We start from the raw sequence: 19,715 nt of genomic DNA on the forward strand, positions 1-19,715 counted from the left end.
CAATCATTGGCCTTTTTTCTATTGAAACTTACTCTATACGGCCTCACTCATGGTTTTAACACCCTCCATATACTGACAACTTCCAAATTTCTTTCTGCACTCAAACCTCTCCCATGAGCTTCAGACTTTCATATCTAACTGACTTCTCAACTTTACCACATGGATGTTAAATGGGGACCTCAACTTTATTATGTTTAGGTCCCAAATAGAATTTTGATTTCCTCCATAATCCTGCTTCTTTTCCCGGCTTCCCCATTTCAAGAAGGGACAACCAGCATTCTAGCTTATGACAGAAGACTAGAGATCATCCTTGATTTGTCCTCTCTCCAATCCCCCACACAGTGCATTGGCATATGCTCTTAACACTACCTCCAAAGTGTCTCTGGAGTCTTACACTTCTCACCACTCCCACCATTCACCACGCCAACTTCATCTTTCATGGCGGGAATCTCTTTACTACTCTCTCACTTCCACTTTTGTCTCCTGTGTCAGTTAGAATGGATTCCAACTCTAGATTGAAAAAAAATAACAATTATCTAAACAAGATAAGTTTATTTCTCACTCACATATGTTTGGAAGTAACTATTCCAGTGTTGTCTTGGAAGTTTCATAGTGTCACCAGGGCTTCTGGCTTCTGTCTTTCTCAGTACAAGGATCCATCCTTGTACACCATGTCCATCCTCAAGGTCATCTCATGGTGAAGCTTCAGCCATGATGTCCACATTTCAGGTCCAAGCACTTTTCCCAGAAGTCCTATCTACATTTCCCCTTACATATTATTTATTGGCCACAACTTAGTCACATGATCCATGGAGCTGCAAAGGGAAGTTTGGGTAATGTAGTCTTATTCCAGGCAGCCATACACACAGCTTAAATTGGGGTTTTATTGCTACGAGGAAGGAGAGCATGGATCCTGGGGTAAGCTTGTAGCAATTTCTACCACACATCTCTTTCATCAATTCTTATGACATCACCCTGCTTAACACTCTCCAATGGCTTCTCATTCTGCTCAGATTAAAATCCAATGGCTCTGTTTCTCCAACATCATCTGTTACATATTCTGTCCTTCTTAGTCCATTCTAGCAACATCAGCTTACATTAAGCATACTAAACTTATTCTCACCCCAGGGCCTTTGCATTTGCTGTTTCTGCTGCCTCAAGTAGGTTTCCTTCAAATCTTGGTATGACTGGGCACCTCACCTCATTCAGGTACACTCTTGCCTCCTTTCCTGATGCCACTCTCTAAATTGACGACTGTAGAGCTATTATTAGACTTCTGTAGAGCCTAGAAAATCTTACTTTTGGAAGATCTACCCAAACGACATCAAACACATCCCACAACAAATATAATTTGAGTGTGCCTGTATAAGGATTGACTTACATCGCCAGTGGCAAGTTAATCAGTTACTTTCGTAGCCATTTCCTAATTTTAATTTTTGCAGTTTTGCTTTTGTACTTTGGAGCCACTAAACTTTTTACTCCGGGTATCCAGCATTTACTTTTATAAGCTCAAAAACTTACATGCACTAAGCATGGTGCTGTAGGACATGCTGGGTAAAACTTCCCTGGATGACTGTCAATTTTACCCCAACAGACACACTGCCATTGTTCCCACTACAGAAACTTCCTCATTTGTAAAACTTCTTAATGAAAGTTTTACTACTGATGTTCCTTCCACTATGACAGTCCGGTCATGTAACAATGGTTTAGAACGGAGTTTCTCAACCTCAGCACTATTGACCTTTTGGGTAGGATAATTCCTTGTTGTGGGGGACTCTCCTATGTCTTGTGTGATGTTTAGCAGCATCCCTGGCCTCTGCCTGCTCAAGACAGTAGCAACCCCCTGACCCCCCATTGTGACATTGCCAAATGCCCACTGGGGGACAAAATCATCTATGGCTGAGAACCACCTATTTAGAAACCAATGTCGCACTAACCTATTAAACGGAGTGCATATGCTGATTTATGAGCAGATAGGAGTGGACCTTGGATGGAAGGCTTCCTCAACCTGTAAAGCTTTGCAGAATTCCAAGTTTTGAACCTCAACTTGGACACTGATCTTGAGCAATCACTTAACTTTTACAATTCGAGTTTCTTCAATTTTAAAATGGAGGCAATGATACCTATTGTTAATTTGGATTGTTGTTAATCTAACAACAATCCGGGTTGATAATAGGATTACATGAATTGCTACAGGGAAAGAACCTCACCCAGCGTCTGGCCTACATTGAGAGGTTCCGTAGTTGTTAATTCTCCCTTCTGAGTTAAAATGGAAAGGTCTGAGTGAAAAACAATGTTGTGGTTATTTCTGACATAAATGCAGCATGTGGGAAGGGGAATCATGTGGGGGAGGTGGTGGGGGGCTGCCCTGCCCAACTTCTCAGAAGCAGAAGAGAATTTATAGCAGTCATGAAACATGAAAACCCAAAAGAACTGTCAAAGTAAATTGACAGAAAATCATCAATGTAAATTTTGAAATAGAAACCATGGTTCTATCTGCCTCAGATATTCGAAATGTATCTCAAATCCGATCACTTCTCACCTCTCCTCTGCTCTCCCTGTGGTTCACGCCGCCATCATCCCTTGCTTGGTTACTGCGAGAACCGTCTGTCTGGTGGTCTCTTGCTTTTGCCTTACTCCTGTGTTGTTTGTTCTCAACGCAGCAGCCTGGATGAGGCTTTTTAAAATATAAATCAGATCATATCTCTCAGCACCCTGTAATAGCATCCCTTCTCAAGCCAGGTAAAAGCCCATGTCCTGATCTGTCCCCATCTAAACTCTGGTCTCATCTCCACACTCAGGCCACCTGGCCTCCTGCCTGCTGCTTATATCCTCAGCACCTGTGTCCTCAGGGCTTTTGCACTGCAGATGCCTCTCCATGGACCGCCCTTCCCCTTAGACTCATGGCTCCTTCACTTCCTTTCGGCCTCTGCACAAATGTCATCATTGAGACCTCCTTTGACTCACTGACACTCAAGGAGAAGGGATTATACAGGTGTGCACACCAGAGGGTGGGAATCTTGGGGCCCACTGTCCAATTCTGACTACGACAGCATTCCTGTGAGGGTGCCACTTGGAGAAGTCTATCACTTGGTCCAAAATTGCCATATGCATTCAAGGAAGATAAGTCCAGGACAGCTGGCTACAGCGGCTAACATCTAGATAGAGCTTTTGTCCTATAGGCCGTTCCTGGGGCTTGTTGAAGAGCAATGTATTTCAGGTGCTAATGTGGGGGTCTTATTAATGTTTCTAGAAGATTGATAACAGTGTTTAATAGACGCGAGGCTTTTTTTTTGGTAAGGAACACACTTATTTGTGCATTTTTGGTGTTTGCTTCTTTGAATAACACGGCCTTTAGAAGGATTGGAAGACTCATAACAAATCTGTTCCTCTAGTCGGAAAGAATGCACTCTCCAGTTATGGGGGTACCAGCCAATGTCATTCTGCCACCCCACATCCATCAGAAAAAAGGATCATTCTCCATCAGCCATTTGGCAAAATTGAAACAAAGTAATTGTAACACAACAGTGTCATAGGATCCATGACACCTGCTTTAAAAATAAATCTCCTCGCTTTGTCTTCCCCTTTATTTTCAATAAATGCTCCAGTGTTACTGCCACTGCATTAATCTAGCAGCAGGAAACCATTATCCTGTGACAACAGTCTCTCCCATTAACATTATCTTTTAATTTTAAGATTGTTTAGATGACTGCTAGAAGCTACTAAATTAAGATAAAATGAAAAAAGAATTATTTTTTTTTAAGCCAAGTGTTCAGTCAAATTACCCGCCCCCCAATCTTGACTGTGCTGGCAAAAAGAGACACCATTATTTTTGCATCAGATTACTAAATACTATTTGAGCATAAGTTGAAATTTCTAGAGACCTAGACATGTTTTAAATGTCATCTAAGAAATAACCGTTAAACTTTAAATTATTATTTACATTGTTATATTACATGGTATGTATTAAGAGTTTGAAAATACTGGTTATTTTTCTAGGAAGCGATTGTTGTAGTAAATAAAACAATAATGAAATCACAATGATGAAAACTCAGTAAAGAAATAAAGGCAACATTTGTCTAGTAGAGCTTACCCAGGAATAATTGAATTTGGAGAATGCAGGAAAAATGAGACAGGAGAAAAATAAACCTAAATTAAAAGAAAGTTGTGATTGTTACTGATTATTATTTAATTTTCTGACAAATGGACTTTAAAGTGAGACATATTAAATGGTATCTATAAATTTTATATCGAATATATTACAAACACTTTTTCAAATAACAAGTAACTTGCCTACTATCTGTTAATTTTAAAAGTTCTCTTTTATCCTATCAGCTGTATCCTAACATTTGAAGACACACTTTAAAATCTTTCAGCACACATTTTGCTACACCCTCATCTGTTCCAAAGGACTGAGGACTTTCTTTCCAAAAGACAGAGGCTGGTACAACTACAAATGTGGAATATATCTAAATAATTATTAGAATAGTGATCTTTTGCATTCAATAGTCTAGATCTGCGATTCCCCACTCCCATGGGTAAACCGCACAGAAGAAAATTAATAGAAACCGAGTTACTGTTCTAATAGAAATTGTACTGGAAAAAAAAGAAATGCTTAAGTTGTGAATTTCCCATATTGTTAACGTAGTTCAAGTGGGCCATCAATATGTGTCCTATTTACTGATAGGTGCAAAATAGGTGGTGGGAGATCAATCAAAACCCCCTTCCATAAATTACTATGACTTCTAGAAATTATCAAAACTTCACTGGAGTGTCATACGTAGGCTTCCCAGCAATGAGTTATAGTCAATAATTCATTCCCTGACTGAGCTGATAACAGGCAGATATTCTAATAATGTGCCAGGATTTACTACTGGACACAAGCAGTAAGTCGGAATTTCAATGCAGTGTTAAATGTTATCTCAGTGGAGAAAAGCAATAAAAACAGGACAGAGAGAGGCATCTGGGTACAATGCTTGGATGTTTCAACCCTCTAATTAGAGCAAACATGCACAAAGGTAGTGTTGTTTAAGTTTTCATTCTTTCTTTGAAGCAAATTGTTTCCAGAGTATTGTTCTGTAATGACTTCTCCTGGCCTTATTGTCAGAGAACACAACAGATGGCTCTGAAAAATGCTGAAAAGAAAGACTATTTTATTCTTGAGTTGTTTTTCCCAAATTATAAAATGGCTTCGCCTGAATATTATCCTTTGAAAGGAAACTTTACCCCTAAAATGATCATCTTAGACTAAAGGTCTTAAATATATTTTCAGTGATTTCTTATCATACAGAGAAATCGACAAATTTGCTTTCTCTGTCAGAATGTTTTGAAGCTAGAAAAGAAGTGGTGATTCATCAAAAACAATTTTATTATGAAATTTGATTTATGCTGAGAAATATAAATGATGACGTTATAATGTGTACCTCTGCGTGGAGGGAACACATTTTAGTCAATTGAGTTATCCAATTTTATTATTTAAAAAAATCTATATCTGGTTGTTCCTTTTATTCTAAAGAATTTATGGCACTGGATAGAGTAGAAATATGTGTTTTTCAAGTCTAAAGACAGCTGTGGATTGAGCTCTCCTAATTCCACCACGGTCATTCATTACAATTAGATGAATAAACATTATCATATTTTCATCAACTTTTTTTGTGAGCAAACAGAGAGCTGTATTTTACTTGAAAATATTATATTTTATTACAAATCTACACCCAGAGAAAGTTTAATTATATCAATACTATAATTAAAAGTGACATTAACTAAGAAGCTATGGTTTGGGGCACTTGAAATTTCTGAATTTTTAGCCTTTCTTTTACCAAGAACAGTGAGTAGGAACACAGGGGGGAATGAATCAGGTTTTAATGCTTTAGTTTCTCTATCAATAAATGCTCATTTCCATAGTCTTGGAGAGGAACAGTAATTAATGTTAAATAGAATTGCTATTTTCTACTGGATTTATAATTTTAATATATACTCAGTAATAACCACCTCACATATATACAAATGGCCCAGTCATCTACATACTCTCTTTCACAACTATTACAAAATTAAATTTATCCATAATAAGATTTAACTCGACTTTAATAAGCATTGCCACTAGACCATTTAGAAGACCCTAATGAACACATAATATACTCATGTGTATAGTCTGATAATTTATTTGCAATGATATATGCAGAATATCACTTGTGCTTGCATACTGTTGACAGGATTCAGTTCTAGAAGTAGGTAGTATGAGTAAGCCAAGTAATTTTTCCTACCATGTCATCACTATGAAATATATTCATGTATCAAGATTTGCTGATAGTTCTTAGGCAGATTTGGGGGATTTTTAGGGTCCTATTCCTCCCCCAATAAACATGGATGAAGAAAGTGATTCTTTTCTTGCCACTGTGATAAAAGTGGCCTTGCTACATCAGGCAAAATAATGTGTCACAGATGTATATTCTTCTTTCCCATCATCTTTTCCAACTTTCCCATCATCACTAGGAGTTTCAAATGTTCTAATCAAATAGAATAATTAAAAGCAAAACCTACAGCTTAAATTCTATTTCTGATCACAACAATATAAATACTGTTTCATTTTGCTCAGTGATCTTCCAATTATTTTATTTTATTTATATATTTATTAAAATCAACTTCACTATGCTTTTACGCTGCCCTATAAAAGACAGTTTAGGATAGTACTTCCTAAATACTGATTAATATAATTTGGTGAGACATTTACCAAATGTACACATTTGGATTGCTTAAAAAAAAAGAGGGGCCATCCCCGTGGCTGGGCGGTTAAGTTTGTGAGCTCTGCTCTGGTGGCCCAGGGTTCGCCAGTTCAGATCATGGGCATGGACCTACACACTGCTCATCAAGCCATGCTGTGGTGGTGTCCCACATAGAAGACTTAGAATGACCTACAACTAGGATATACAACTATGTACTGGGGAAGAAAAAAAAAAAAAAGAGGAAGACTGGCAACAGATGTTAGCTCAGGGCCAAGTTTCCTCACCAAAAAAAGCATACCTTTGGGGAAAAAAATGAAATCATCACCTAGATGATATAACCCTAAAAGAAAAAAAAAAGAATGATCTAATAAGGCAACCACCTACCCCTTTATCGCATGAAATACTTAGTGAGATATGTATATTTATAAGGGATTTTGAGAAATACTAATACAAGGCAGTCAGTAAATTTAAAATATTATTATTTAAAGTCAAGAAATGGTTCTTTGAAATGTAGTCTTCTCGATAAGCTGGGTTTGCTACAAACCCCTGTTCTCAAATGCTGCAGCAGCCTTCCTGACTACCTACTGGGCAGTGTGTCCCCACCCCCCGCCTACACCACCACCGCCAACACTGGTGGGACCCACCTGCCCTTCCTCCTCCTTGGGTTCTCGTTCCATCTGTTGGTAACTAACACTCCCCTTCTTCTCTCCACACCTTTTACGCTTTGGAATTGTTGCCCTAGACTCAAGCGTTTCAGATTTACCTCAGCTGAACCTTTTCATTTCAAGGGAGCTCTGTGATGGCAGCAATAAAGGTAGGCAGGGTTTAAAAAAATTTCCTTCCTAAAAAGACTGCCTTCAAAACCAGTTTTGCATTGACTTTAAAAGGATAAAATGTCTTTTTCTGGAGGACGAGCTGGGGGCACTTTGTCTGGGAGGTTGCCATATCAGCATCAAATAGTCTGGCCCTTCTCAAGGCACCGAAGGCGACATGGGTCTGTGTGGAACGCTGTCCGTGGGAGATTCTTAGGCAGCTGTCACTTGGAGAATGGAAAAATGATTATGACTGAAGGACTTAAATGAGGAGAGGGGAAGGTAGGACAAATAATTTTGGGACTAGTCAGGAGAATGAGGGTTCGAGCTAGGATCAATATAGTTCCCATATTTAATCAGGATTCAAGAAAGAAACAACTTGTTTCTCTTTCTTTTCTAAAGCACTGCACTTTTTTCTCATTGTAGGTGAGTAGGCTGAATTATGAATGTATGATGAGCAGAAGTATCTAGAACTGCACAATATAATATTATTTTGAATTTAGGCAATTTTACTATACACCAGGATCATTACTTTGAGCACTGTTTTATATTTGTTTTAAAGAATACCTGAATACAGAACTCCCTTACCCATAGTGAACATGTGTGTATTTACACAGTTTTTGTGAGGTTAGCATCAGTGGAAATAAAAGATTAACCACCCATCTTGCTACCCAGAGGAGAAAGGACAGCTAAATGAAAAGAATGCAGAAATAAAGACTACCCAGAGGTGGCGCTGTGGTTAAAGTACACCTGAATTTTGATTACAGTGAAACGTATTTACTCCCTACCTCTCAGAAGAGAGACTGTGAGCCATTATCGCTTTTGTATTTCTATAACCACAACATCAGCAAATAAAGCTCTCTGGTAATATACTCCCACCCACTTCAATCTGCTGCGACATGTGTAAAGACCTCACGCCACACACAGCTACAGCCAGAGCACTAGAACTCCCTCCTAGGCCCCTTCTAGCCTAGAGATCTATATTCAAAGTTTCATCCATCCTTCTCTCCTTTCTTCCTTCCACCAAAACGATGTGGATCCTCTGGATAATCATCAGTGATATCTGAGTATGTGTCCGGTTAAATTTCTAACATTTTATTTTAAAATAAAGATTTCATTTTAATGTACATACTTTGGGAAACTCCTAAAGTACCACAGTTCATTACAGACTTATGCATTATGCCTTCTACTTAAAGTTACTTAAGAAAAAGGAAAAATAAAGACCATTTGGCTTAACGTCTTCATTTGTAGATGAGAAAATTAAGGCCCAGAGAAGGAAATTTACTTGTACATGACAAAGACAAATCATAACTTAATTGTAGCCCACTAAGATCATATGTCATCTCCTTTTATTATAAATTATTCACAAATTGAAACTGAACCAGGGAATTAAAATGTGTGTATTATTTGTTTATGGGGCTCCTTTCCTCATTCGGCGCAACTGAGTTTTCTTTACTAACCTTCAAGGAACATCACATCTTTTTAAGTTGGCCTTCTTTAATCACACTCATCTGCAGCCATTTTCTATATGGGACATTTTAATTACTATTACAGTTTAAATGATTTTTTAAAAAATGTTTTTCATATGTGCACAAAGTGACTTGATCATAAAAATGCAATGTTAAATACCAATCAATGTCATTTAATTTTCAGGTGCTAGAAATATAAAATAAAACAGAGTATTCTAATTTGTATTTAAAATGTCCTCTGCTTGATGTTATAAGCAAGGATTATTGTTTCTTTGGCAGCCTTAATTTTGTTGGTTTGAAAGACAGAAATACCCCAGACACTAAAACCATAGATGTTTAACATCTGTATTGTCTAGCCAGATTCTTCCGCAGGTTCCTGTCCTCAGTCTAGGAGTACTGAGTGTAATACAAGTTGAAAACTCGTCCCACAAGGCTGGTTTTACTTAATGATACTTAGCAGAAGGGCTTTGCACTTTCATGATAATTTCCACCAGAAAAATCTCTCTGGAACTTACTAATAATAATCAGACCCAATATTAGCCTCAGATCAGAGCTTTATTAAACCTATTTGGCAGAGAAGATAAAATTGAATGACTAGGTACTCAAGCATCTAAGAAGCCGAGCCTCGGGCCTGGAAACAGACTCAGGCTAGCACCCTAAAAGCATTCCTCAAGACTTGATTTATACCACCAGTGACCTTTCCTACTCGCCAGAGGCTGTCAGATTGGCGAATCTTGCAATTACTTCCATTGCTTTTTGGGGCTATGAGAAATTCCGCCTCTGATCCTCCCCAGCGGGGTGGACAGAGGGCCAAGGCTTTCTCCCTGAAGTTTTCCTCAACTTCGAAAATAAGGACTGTGATCTTTTTATCACTAACAATGACAAATATCTCTGAAATGCATACTAGCCATATAGCTTATAGTCGGGTTAATGGAGAGAAGAGGGCGTAAGTAGGCAACTTTTAGGAACTATTGACTCCCTTACTTTTTACCCTTTTAACTAAACTTCCGCTAAGGTTCATAAATTTCTAACCCCGTGAATTTCTTCAGAAACCCCCTCTTCTGCGTGTGCGTGAAGTCCACTGCCCCAAGATTTCGAGAAGACGTTTCTTTCCCAACAGGAAGAGACCCATTTCTGAGAAAGACGCGAAGTAAGTTTCCTACGGGTCTCGTCTCCGCGCGAGGGGAGGGCAGACCCCGAGGGGCGAGCGCGTGCGGGTCCCGAGGGACCCCGCGCGCCGAGGAGGCAGGTGCGGCGGCCCGCGCTCCGGCTTGTCCTCCCGGGCCGCGGAGAGCAGCCCCGGCGGGGGCCCCGGCGCCCCGGCCACTTCTCCCCACCTGATTCCGGTCCTTTCCTTCTCCTTCCTCCGCCCGCTCCGCCGCCTCCCTCTCTCCCCCGCCCCCAGAGGCTCGTTTCAGTCATCCCTTTGTCCTTCCCCGGATTGGCAGGTTTTATTATTCCGCCTGAACAATCCGGCCGCCCAGTGGCTGAGGGCGGCTGACGTCGGCGGCCGAGCCGGGGAGTAGTTGGGATTCTGCTCTGTCAGTAACACATGTGTAAGAGCCGCCGAGGGAGCGAGCGAGCCGGCTAGAGGCCAGCGCCGCCGCCGCCGCCTCCGAGCCGGGCAGCAGCAGCCCCGGCAGCCGCCCCGGCAGCGGCGCCGCTTCCAGCGCGCCGGGCCCGGCCGGCCGCAGCTCCCGACCCCGGGGCGCGCCCGGCCGGCCTCCGCCCCGCCCGCCGCCGCTCCCGGGGCTGTTGTTTCTGCGGCTGCTCCCCGGCCGGAGGTGCAGGAAGCTCGGCCGAGCGGCCGCCGCCGCCGCCAGCCCGGAGCGTGCCAGCGAGCGCGCGGGAGGGAGGAAGGCGGTGGAGGAGGAGGAGCGGGAGGAGCGCGGGCGGGGCGGGGGCCGCCGGGCGGGGGCATATACAAAGTGAAGCCACATTGCCAAACTTGCAGCAGCGATTGCAGCAGTTGCTGCCGCTGCGCCGCGCCGCGCGGGCCGAGGGCTCCTGCAGCTGCTCGCGCGGAGCCGGAGGCGGAGGAGAAGGACGGGGACTGAGACTGACACTTCTGCTCCCGGCCGCTTGCCACTTACGTGGGGCCCCCCAACCTAGCCTCAGAGCAACGCGTTAAAAAAAAAAAAAAAAAAAAAGAGCAGCCCGTAGCCCCCTCCTCCCCTTTCCTGCTTCTGCGAGAACTCCCCCCCGCCCCCCTCCAGCTCCGCCAGCCAAGGCGCCCCTTCCTTGGAAGCCGAGCAGCTTCGCTCGCATTTCGCCGCCGCCGCCTCTCGCAATATTGCAATATAGGGGAAAAGCAGGTAAGGGGACGGCTGGGGAGCCGCGGGCGGGGAGGGGGGAGAGGGAGGAGGGGGCCGATTGGGGCCAGGGCTGTTTTCTTTGGCTTCTTTCCCTTGACCGTCCCAAATTGCAAGTAAACAATACGTCGGCTTAGATAATGCGCGAGTCTGAAACTACCGAGGCCGGCCTGCGAGCTAGCACGGAGGGCAGCCCCGGGCCGCCAGCTTTGTAGCGGTTCCTGCTTACAAAAGGGTTCTTCTTGGAGACCAGGCTGGTGGGGACCTTGGAGGGCGGTGGGGATATCTTCAGTTCCTAAGGGAAAGGCAGGGGGTGCTTAAATGAGGGTGTGAGTATGAGAAGTAGTGTGGGGGAAATAGTCACGACCCCCCCCCCCCGTAAACACTAATTTTGAAACAGTGGCAGAAAGGATCTAAGTGAGCAGGATTCGGTATTGCTGGTTCTTTTAAAAAAATTCCTCTTGGCTTATAAGTCTTTTGTTCCAATCCAGGAGAAATCCGGTGAATCACCTAATTAAAATCAAGACATGAATTAAGCATCCATTTTTGTACTACAAATTGCCAGCGCTACGTTTGTCCCTCCCTCGGTCTCCATTAAAAAACACCAGAGACGTTGTTAAAGGGGGGCAGGTTTTGCCTCTAGCTGCCAGTTCTGCTTTCTATTTCACTGACTATCCCAGGACCTAAATTGCTTGGCTATGTAATTACTAGAGTATAAGCCTATTTAACTTAAAAGCTTTCTTTTTTTTTCCAACTCTAAATGAAACTTGATGAGGGCCCGTCCTTAGTTATCAGGGGAGTCCGTTTCTGGTCAGTCCTCTTGATTCATCTCTTTTAGATTTAATCAGCATTAAGGTATTGCTTGTCCTTAAGAGCTTTGGCTAATGGGGTTACTGGATGCTTTTCTCAGTGTAATGTTTCCTTTTCAAAAAAAATATACATATATATTTACCTCTCACCAAAGATGGGGGCGGGGAAGAGCTTGGAATCTCCTCCCTCCCTCTCCCCTTTTAAAAAGGAATTCGGAGCGATTAAAACGTTGGGGGAAACAGTTTAAAGACCTAGGGCAGGAAATGCAGATTCATTTGGGTTAGGTCTGAAATTGTAACAAAAAGCAATTCCTCGAGTAAATGCATCAGATAAATCAATTTACATAAAGGTATGATGCATTCGGATAAATGCAATGCTAATGGGTTTTAGAGTGGTCCTGTTTCCAAAGTCTCGGGGTTTTGTTACAGCTTAATTGGTGCAGTTCTTATTCTGGTTTATTGTGCGGTCGCTGAACACACGTTCCGGGACTCTTTCGGAGGAAATGTGTTTAAAATCGGCCTATTTAAGGAACCCGAGTCCTTGTTTCGTTCCCTTCCCCTCGTTTTTTTGCAGCAGCCAAGTTGGGCCGGGGACAGGCAAAGTTCGCCCTCTCCCTCCTGAGGTATCAGCTGAACGTCTTGAGCAGATAGCCGGGAGCCTCGGGGGGAGCCCACACTCTCGGCTTACAGAGGACAAAGACAAAACAGGCTGCTTAATTGGCAGTAAATAACTTGATCTTTTTATAGAATAAGTGACTGGAGGAACACTAGGACTTTATTGGACTCGGGATTGGAGGCAACAAATTAATCGGTTTAGGCTAAGCTTTATAAATTGATTCCTATATTATACCCCGGTTGCTTCTCTCGTGACATTCATTAGAAAGAGTGGGGAATTTTTAAAAGCAGTTTTTGGTGACAGCAGGACGGGCTGGAATATAACTTGTGCATCCTTTAATAGTCCTTTCTCGCATATTATCTGTAACGCCCCCCCCCCCCACCCCAGGAACAAAGCTTTAGCATTTAAATTGCTGATCAAGGGCAGATTAGTGAGACCAAAGTGGAGAGTGTTTGTATAGGAAGTTAACAGGCATCCTAAAGTTCAATGATCTATTATTCTTGCCTGTGTCCTGAAAACCCAGAGAAAACACTCATTGATCTTCAAAATGAAATGAGATTTGGAACAATAATGGGAGATGGCGGTCACCACAATGGCATGTGAAAGGTGCTGTTTAAAATACGAAAAACCAGTTTCGCAACTTTACACACCGCAGCGCCTCCCCCCCCCCGTCCCCTCGCCTCCCCTCCCACCACCAAGCTCTCCATCTCCCCTCTGCCAGTTCCTCCCTCCTTCCCTTTCAGAAAACCGAACTATTTCCAACTTGTGAACTGCAGCTGCACTTCCCAAGGCAGAGCTCGGGAGGGAACGTGGCTGCGGCGGGGGCCGCCTCCCCACTCCCCTCGGCTCGCACTCGGGGCTTGGCGGGGGCCGGGGAGGGGCCGGGCGCGGCGGTGGGTGGGTTTGACCCTCATTTGCTGGAGGCGGGCGGAGAAGGAGGGGAGGAGGGGGCAGTGGGCGGGGGCGGGGGCTGGGAGGAGGCGCCGCGAGGGGTGGAGCGCGCCGCCGAGCCTCGCTCTCGGAGTTTTGACAGTACCCAAGCTGGAATTGTCAGCGGCGGCGAGCGCTGGAAAGTTGAGAGGAGCTCGTGGCCCCAGAACAAAGCTTGAGAAAAGTAAACAGGCGGCTGCTGCCGGCGAGCCTCCCCCCTTCCTTCTCCCCCTCACCCTCCTTCCCGCCCTTGCCCTGCTGCTTCCTTCCAGCAGCTCTGCGGGGGAACGGGTTCGCTCTCTTGCGCGGCGATTACTAACTTTTGCATCGCCCCTGTTTTGTCTTTCTCTCCCTGTCCCCTTCCCGCCCTCTGCAGACCATGGTGAATCCGGGCAGCAGCTCACAGCCGCCCCCGGTGACGGCCGGCTCCCTCTCCTGGAAGCGGTGCGCAGGCTGCGGGGGCAAGATTGCGGACCGCTTTCTGCTCTATGCCATGGACAGCTACTGGCACAGCCGGTGCCTCAAGTGCTCCTGCTGCCAGGCGCAGCTGGGCGACATCGGCACGTCCTGTTACACCAAGAGCGGCATGATCCTTTGCAGAAATGACTACATTAGGTAAGACTTGGCTGCCTTTCCCCGAGATGGGCGAGCAGAGCAATGGCAAGACCAAAGGTTACCAAGGGTTTTAAGGAAAGGAGTAGGGCACTATGAGAATACATGGTAGCCTTCCCCTCAAAAACCTTCTGGTTGGCCGAATGTAAGGAGTTGAAGAAGCATGTGTTCATCTTCTAATTTTTAATGACAAATTAATGGCAAATGCCATACTAAGTAGAAACTGCCCATCTGGTGGGACTGGGCCACTAGGTGTGCAAAGGTTGGGCACTCTCGGGACCAAAATTTTAAGTGGTCAGCCCCAGCTGGACCCTCTGCTAAAAATAAACATTTCAAGTGGGAGTTAGGTGCTTTCTTAAAGCAAGGTAGAGACCTACATAGGAACTCGGAGACAAAATACTGACTTGAAAATAAGTGTAGTTAGTGGAAATGATTTGCCTATGGTGATGGCTAATTATGATATTTACATAAGCACCTTTAAACTTTTTTTGAGTGGAAAACTGTGACTCATTCTTTGTGCCCTTGGTGAAAAATGCTGATTGCCCATCAGTTTAAAGACTTTAATTCTTCTCATAGGGGGAAAAAAAAGCCCAAACAAAAAACCTTAATGAGAATGTTTCTCTTTATATGCTGCTCCTTGGAGCCTGGCAGTGCTCAGTGTTAGTGTGTGGTTTGCGATTTAGAATTTGCTGTTTTTTCAGTTGAGGAATGTTCAGATTTTGGTTTTTTTGTTGTTGTCGTTTGTGTCACTACTCTTGATCCCCAAAAGAGATTTAGGAAAAGAGGCTATAGAATTATACTAATCTTGCATTTTAAAGCAATGTATAGGAACATTCATATGCCCGTGTAAGCAGTCTTTTCCAACAAGTTTCAGTGCAATTAATGGAAAGAATTCAGGAGGTCAGGTGCCTATAGGATCTTTTCAGGTGAACTCAAGCTACTTAAACTCATTAATTTGAAAGGAGGCATTTGAAGGATTACACATTTAATTTGAGTAAATGGTTTGATAGACTGATGCACATGAATGCTTCTAGGAGGTGTTCTGTTTCAACATCCAGTAATTAAAAAAAAAAAAAAAACCCACACGCACACCGTTGATAATAGAGAACCGCTCACTTTTAGGAATTGCATTCTATTTAAATTTCTGTCCTAAACTGTTTTCTTTATAATGATTGGTAGAAAATTTTGCTGTTTCTTCAATGCAGGGGGAATCAATGGATGAGGTATTTTGTTCAAAGTTTAGCTCTATCGTGATTCCCTCACTCTGTATAAAACTGCAAAAGGTCCCAATGCAGTTCAGAGCTGAGTATGGGTATGTTTACCCCAGTGATATCATTAGTGTAAAATGATGGAGTAAAATGACGTTTGGTTATTTCGATAATGCAACCTATGTCCACTGTGCTGGCATCCTTAATCAGCCAAGCAAAAGAAATATAGGAAGGGAGAGGCCTTTTATTTTTGAATTAAGATGGCAGCATTAATTTCACTAAGTGTTCTTTTAGAAGTAAATGTTAGAAAAGCAGGAGCATGGGTGTAATGCGTTCTCGTCCTCCTTCCAAGCAATGCCGTGAGCTTTGACAGTATTGTAATTAAATAGAGAGGAAAACTGTGGTAAGAAAGGAGGGTGGTTTAAAGTGGAAAAATTGACGGTGCTGTTCAGATGCGGTGAATGGTACAGATTCATCTCTTCTCAAAGTGCCTTCAAAAAACCTTCGCTTCTGATTACCACTAATTAAAACGAAGATGGGTCCACTTGCGTTCCCTCAGGACAAGTTTAGGCAAGTGGCTTCTTGGGAATCGCCTCCATTCCTTTCACTATTCTTGGGGCCAAATGTAAATGCCCCTTTGGTGTTTTCTCGGGGTTTAATGGAGCAGTGGAGGATTTGTGCCCAGCCCTGAGCCTAAATTAATTGGGTCCATATTCTCACATCCTTTCTTTTCTCCTCTGATTTGAAAACTGGAGCCAGGCTTGCTCTTGAACTAGATACTACCCTGAGAACCTTAGGTCTGTCTGGGAAAGATGAGTTCTAGCTAAGTACCAAATTGATCGCCTCCTACTCTGCTCAGGGCTCAGCAGCAGCTGAGCGTCTCTCCCCCCCCCCCCCAAGTTAAAGGATCTCTGAAGTCTTCCTTCACTGTTCCCTCCCTCTGCCCATCAAGATGCCAAAACGATGGGAAGGTGGTGAGGCGAACACACGGTCCTTTTCCTCTGAGCTACCCCCTCCCCAGACTCCCCCCAGCCCACTTGTTGGAGGAGCTTTCAATTCTGCAAGAACCGCCACTGAAGAGTGGAGTAATCCCGCTCGCCGGCCGCCAGGTGAAGGAGACCCTTCGGCTCTTTGGCCTGGCTGGGACCACAGAGCGATTTATTAAGGGGCTTTTAAACTGTCTGACTTTGAGGTTGTGGTTTTTTGAAAACAACCAAGATCTGGCTAAAAAGCTGCGGGAGAGCTAGGAGAGGCCTCTGGGGGAGGGGAGAGGAGGATGGGGGAGCGCTGCTTTTCCCCAGTCCCTTCCCCCTGCGCGACCAAGTGTCGATTGGGCAGAGCTGGGCTTCTGCCGCCGCCTCTCCCTCCAAGATTTCAGATAAAGCGGCTGCCTTGCTGCAGCGAATCCGCACAATTAAAAGCTTTAATTAGCGGCTCCTCCATTTTCTTAGTTCTGATGGGCTTTATCTAATGAGATCTGGTCTCTGGCTTAGATCTGCTCCGAATGACGTGTCCGCAATGAATGAGAGCTGCGTCGCAAACAAAACATTTAATTAACAAAATTGGCCTCTAAGAGAGGGAGGGAAAGACTGGGGGGGGGAGGTGGAGTGGAGGGGGAGGGTGGATCTTAAAGGGGACAACGCCTGCCTGCCCCCCCCTTTACAGAAGTCGGCGAGCCTTGGAATTGCCCCCCGCCCCCGCTCCCCCCAGCTCCCGACCCCCTAGCTCAATCCAAGCGCCACCAAGGAGCTTCAGAACCTCTGTTTCTCTTTCCTCCAACCCTTCTTCCTCCACCCCCACCTCGGGCCCGAAGACTGGTGCGGAAAGTGTAGCGCGAGGAGGAAGTTCGGAGACCGACGGGTGGGGCTCCCGGTCCGGGGAGGGCGAGGAGACGCGCCGGAAGCTGGGGTGGCAGTCCTCCCCGAGTCTCGCTCGCTCGCTGGGCCGGGGCAGGGCCGGGGGCCGGCGCCGCCCGAGGCCGCAGTCAAGGCAGTCAAGGCGCCCAGCCGGCCGGCGGCCTCGGGCCCGCGAGGGGGCGAGCGCAGGGCGGGAGCGGGCGAGCGGGTCGGGTCGCGCTTTCTTCCCCGGGGCTCCGCTCGGCGGTTCACGTGGCGCCCGCAGCCGCAGTGAGCGCGGCCAGGCCAGGCGTGGGGGCCCCGGGCGGGGGGCGTCGGTGATGGGGGGGCGCTGTTTGGGGAGCGGGCAGCGTTAGGAATGGAGGCGCCGCCAGACAGCGAGTTCATTTCCCTGGTAATCAACAGCAAGCTGCTATATTCAGAGAATGCTGTCCCTTTAATTGAACAGGCTAGGTAATTAAATGGCACTTTTCCAATAGGACGTGCTAGGTAAATCTAATAGTTGGTTATTTAATATCACTTTGAAGTCTGCCCACTCAAGCACAATGACAGCACAGGAGCATGTGAACTATTAGCTAGGAAAAAAAAAACCCAGGATCTCAAAAATTAATTAAATCGCATGCAATTTAGGGGGAACGTTTATCTTGATTTGTCATAACAGAATTAATTCAAGGCCTCCAATTCACTTGGGGGCAGATCTGTTACTCTGAATTAACCAAGCGTAATTTGGCTGATTTTTTTTTTTTCCTCCCTCCCCTCTCTAATGCCGCAGTTGCGATTATTCACAGCCCCCCTCTTAAGTATCAATAGCTTCTGGTGCTTTTAAGGTGCTTGGTCTCTAGTTATTCCGAAGTACCTTTAATGGACTTGGCTCCAGGCATAATTTCTGGGTTGCATTTCTTTGTTACATTTAATATAGCTGGTGCAGAATTTAGATTAAATATAGGAACCTGCTGGAAAACCAATTGCTTCTGAATCAGTAGCTGTGGATGTGCATTTTTCTCCTCAGATAGGCTGCTGATATTTACTTGCAGGTACGAATGTCTACCTTTCAGCCGCACTCTTAGAAACGCACCTCTCCTCGCCTAAAAGCAGTTTAGAAGACACAGCCAGGTAGCGCTCCATATTGCGAGTATTTTGCCTGAAGTAATAATGCAGTGGAAAAATAAGCCCACCTATTGGCCACTGAAGTTACGGAAAGATGCTAAGCATTATTAGTAAACTGAAAATACGACTTGCACTCCATGTCTTTATGTCAGCAAAGAAAGTGGGAGCTGAACCTGCAAACAGCCCTAACGCTACGTGCTGTTCTTCGAATACGAGCGAAGGCACCTTTAAAGTTCGGGGGTTTGGTGGGATTTCTTTCCTGCTTTTCCCTTTTCCCCATATAAGGAACCTCTTGATGTTTGTGATTGATTGCATTGCCCAAATGCTGAAATATTAACGACCTTCTTGGACTGAGGACCCAAAGAAAGGAAACTGAAACCGATTCTGTCATCACAATTAAAGACTCCCCTGGCTTTAATTAGCCTGACCTGGGGTATATCTCCCCCTTGCTTGAGTTAAAGAGAAAAGAGCCCATTATAGTCCAGTCTGAGACCGATAGCTACTTAATTGAGCACCTAAAGCCTCAAGCCTTTTAAATCAAACACTGTCCTGGACAGTCCCCCTGGTTAGATAATTAACTCTCCAGCGCACAGAAACCTTCTAAAAAAAAAAAAAAAAACAACTTTTCAGAAAAAGGGTGGAATTCTAATGGTAGCCTTGGTCTCTGGTAAAAAGGGATTAAAATGTGTATAGACATGTAAGTTGTTCTGCTCTGAGGCAGCCTTAAAGCTGTAACGTGGAAAGATCTCAAACCCCATTAATAATGTTCCGTAGCACCTCAGCCCTGGGGAGACCTTGGGCATTTTCAAACTTTGTAACTGTAATTTCTGACACTTTAGGAATCCCTTGACTTTGTGGCTGATTGTTCCCTGAAAGATTATGAAAGTGGCACTGGAGAAAATAAGATGTATGAAAAGCTTTTGGATTACATCCGACGGCCCTGATTATTAGAATACTCTTAGATGTTGAAGACATACAACTGGCTTTACTCAGGGTGAATTGTTAAATGAATGAACACTTAGGCTGGGTAATCAGATGGATACTGTGAAAGGGTATTTTTGAGATGGCATGTTACCGAGTACCTGTTGGTAGTGGCAGCCATAATTATAGACTCTTATCCATTAAAATACTTCTGGGTTGCTCTAAGATGGTACTTGGTCCTTAACTCTGGTGGGATTCTGTTCCCCACCCTGAGTATCTACAGCCCCCTGCTTTATCCTCAGCATGTATTTGGCCTCATCGACAGGTTTTTAACTTGGTTT

The 19,715-nt window shown here is 44.4% G+C and overlaps 1 protein-coding gene and 1 long non-coding RNA gene across 3 annotated transcripts in view; one reads left to right on the top strand and one right to left on the bottom strand.

The window, feature by feature from the left end:
• Positions 1–536: 536 nt before the first annotated feature.
• LOC123277553 (uncharacterized) lies at positions 537–10,446 on the bottom strand. Its single transcript, XR_006514557.2, has 4 exons — positions 10,341–10,446; positions 4,094–4,149; positions 2,543–2,677; positions 537–815 (listed from the first exon to the last, which is right to left on the bottom strand). It is a non-coding gene; the product is annotated as an uncharacterized lncRNA (long non-coding RNA).
• A 406-nt stretch (positions 10,447–10,852) lies between these two features.
• The window catches only part of LMO4 (LIM domain only 4), a 16,809-nt gene continuing 7,946 nt past the window's right edge, over positions 10,853–19,715 (top strand). The window contains exons 1-2 of one of the 2 annotated variants that reach the window (XM_044749066.2): positions 10,853–11,318; positions 14,047–14,285. In XM_044749066.2, coding sequence (XP_044605001.1) covers positions 14,050–14,285 — 236 coding nt within the window. In that variant the 5' untranslated portion in view covers positions 10,853–11,318; positions 14,047–14,049. Of the gene's footprint in view, positions 11,319–13,518; positions 13,855–14,046; positions 14,286–19,715 lie in introns of those variants that run through there. The other variant, XM_014827562.3, reaches the window with a different exon arrangement.

The sequence above is a fragment of the Equus asinus genome, chromosome 16 (assembly GCF_041296235.1).
Source record: "Equus asinus isolate D_3611 breed Donkey chromosome 16, EquAss-T2T_v2, whole genome shotgun sequence".
Classification (NCBI taxonomy): Eukaryota; Metazoa; Chordata; class Mammalia; order Perissodactyla; family Equidae; genus Equus; species Equus asinus.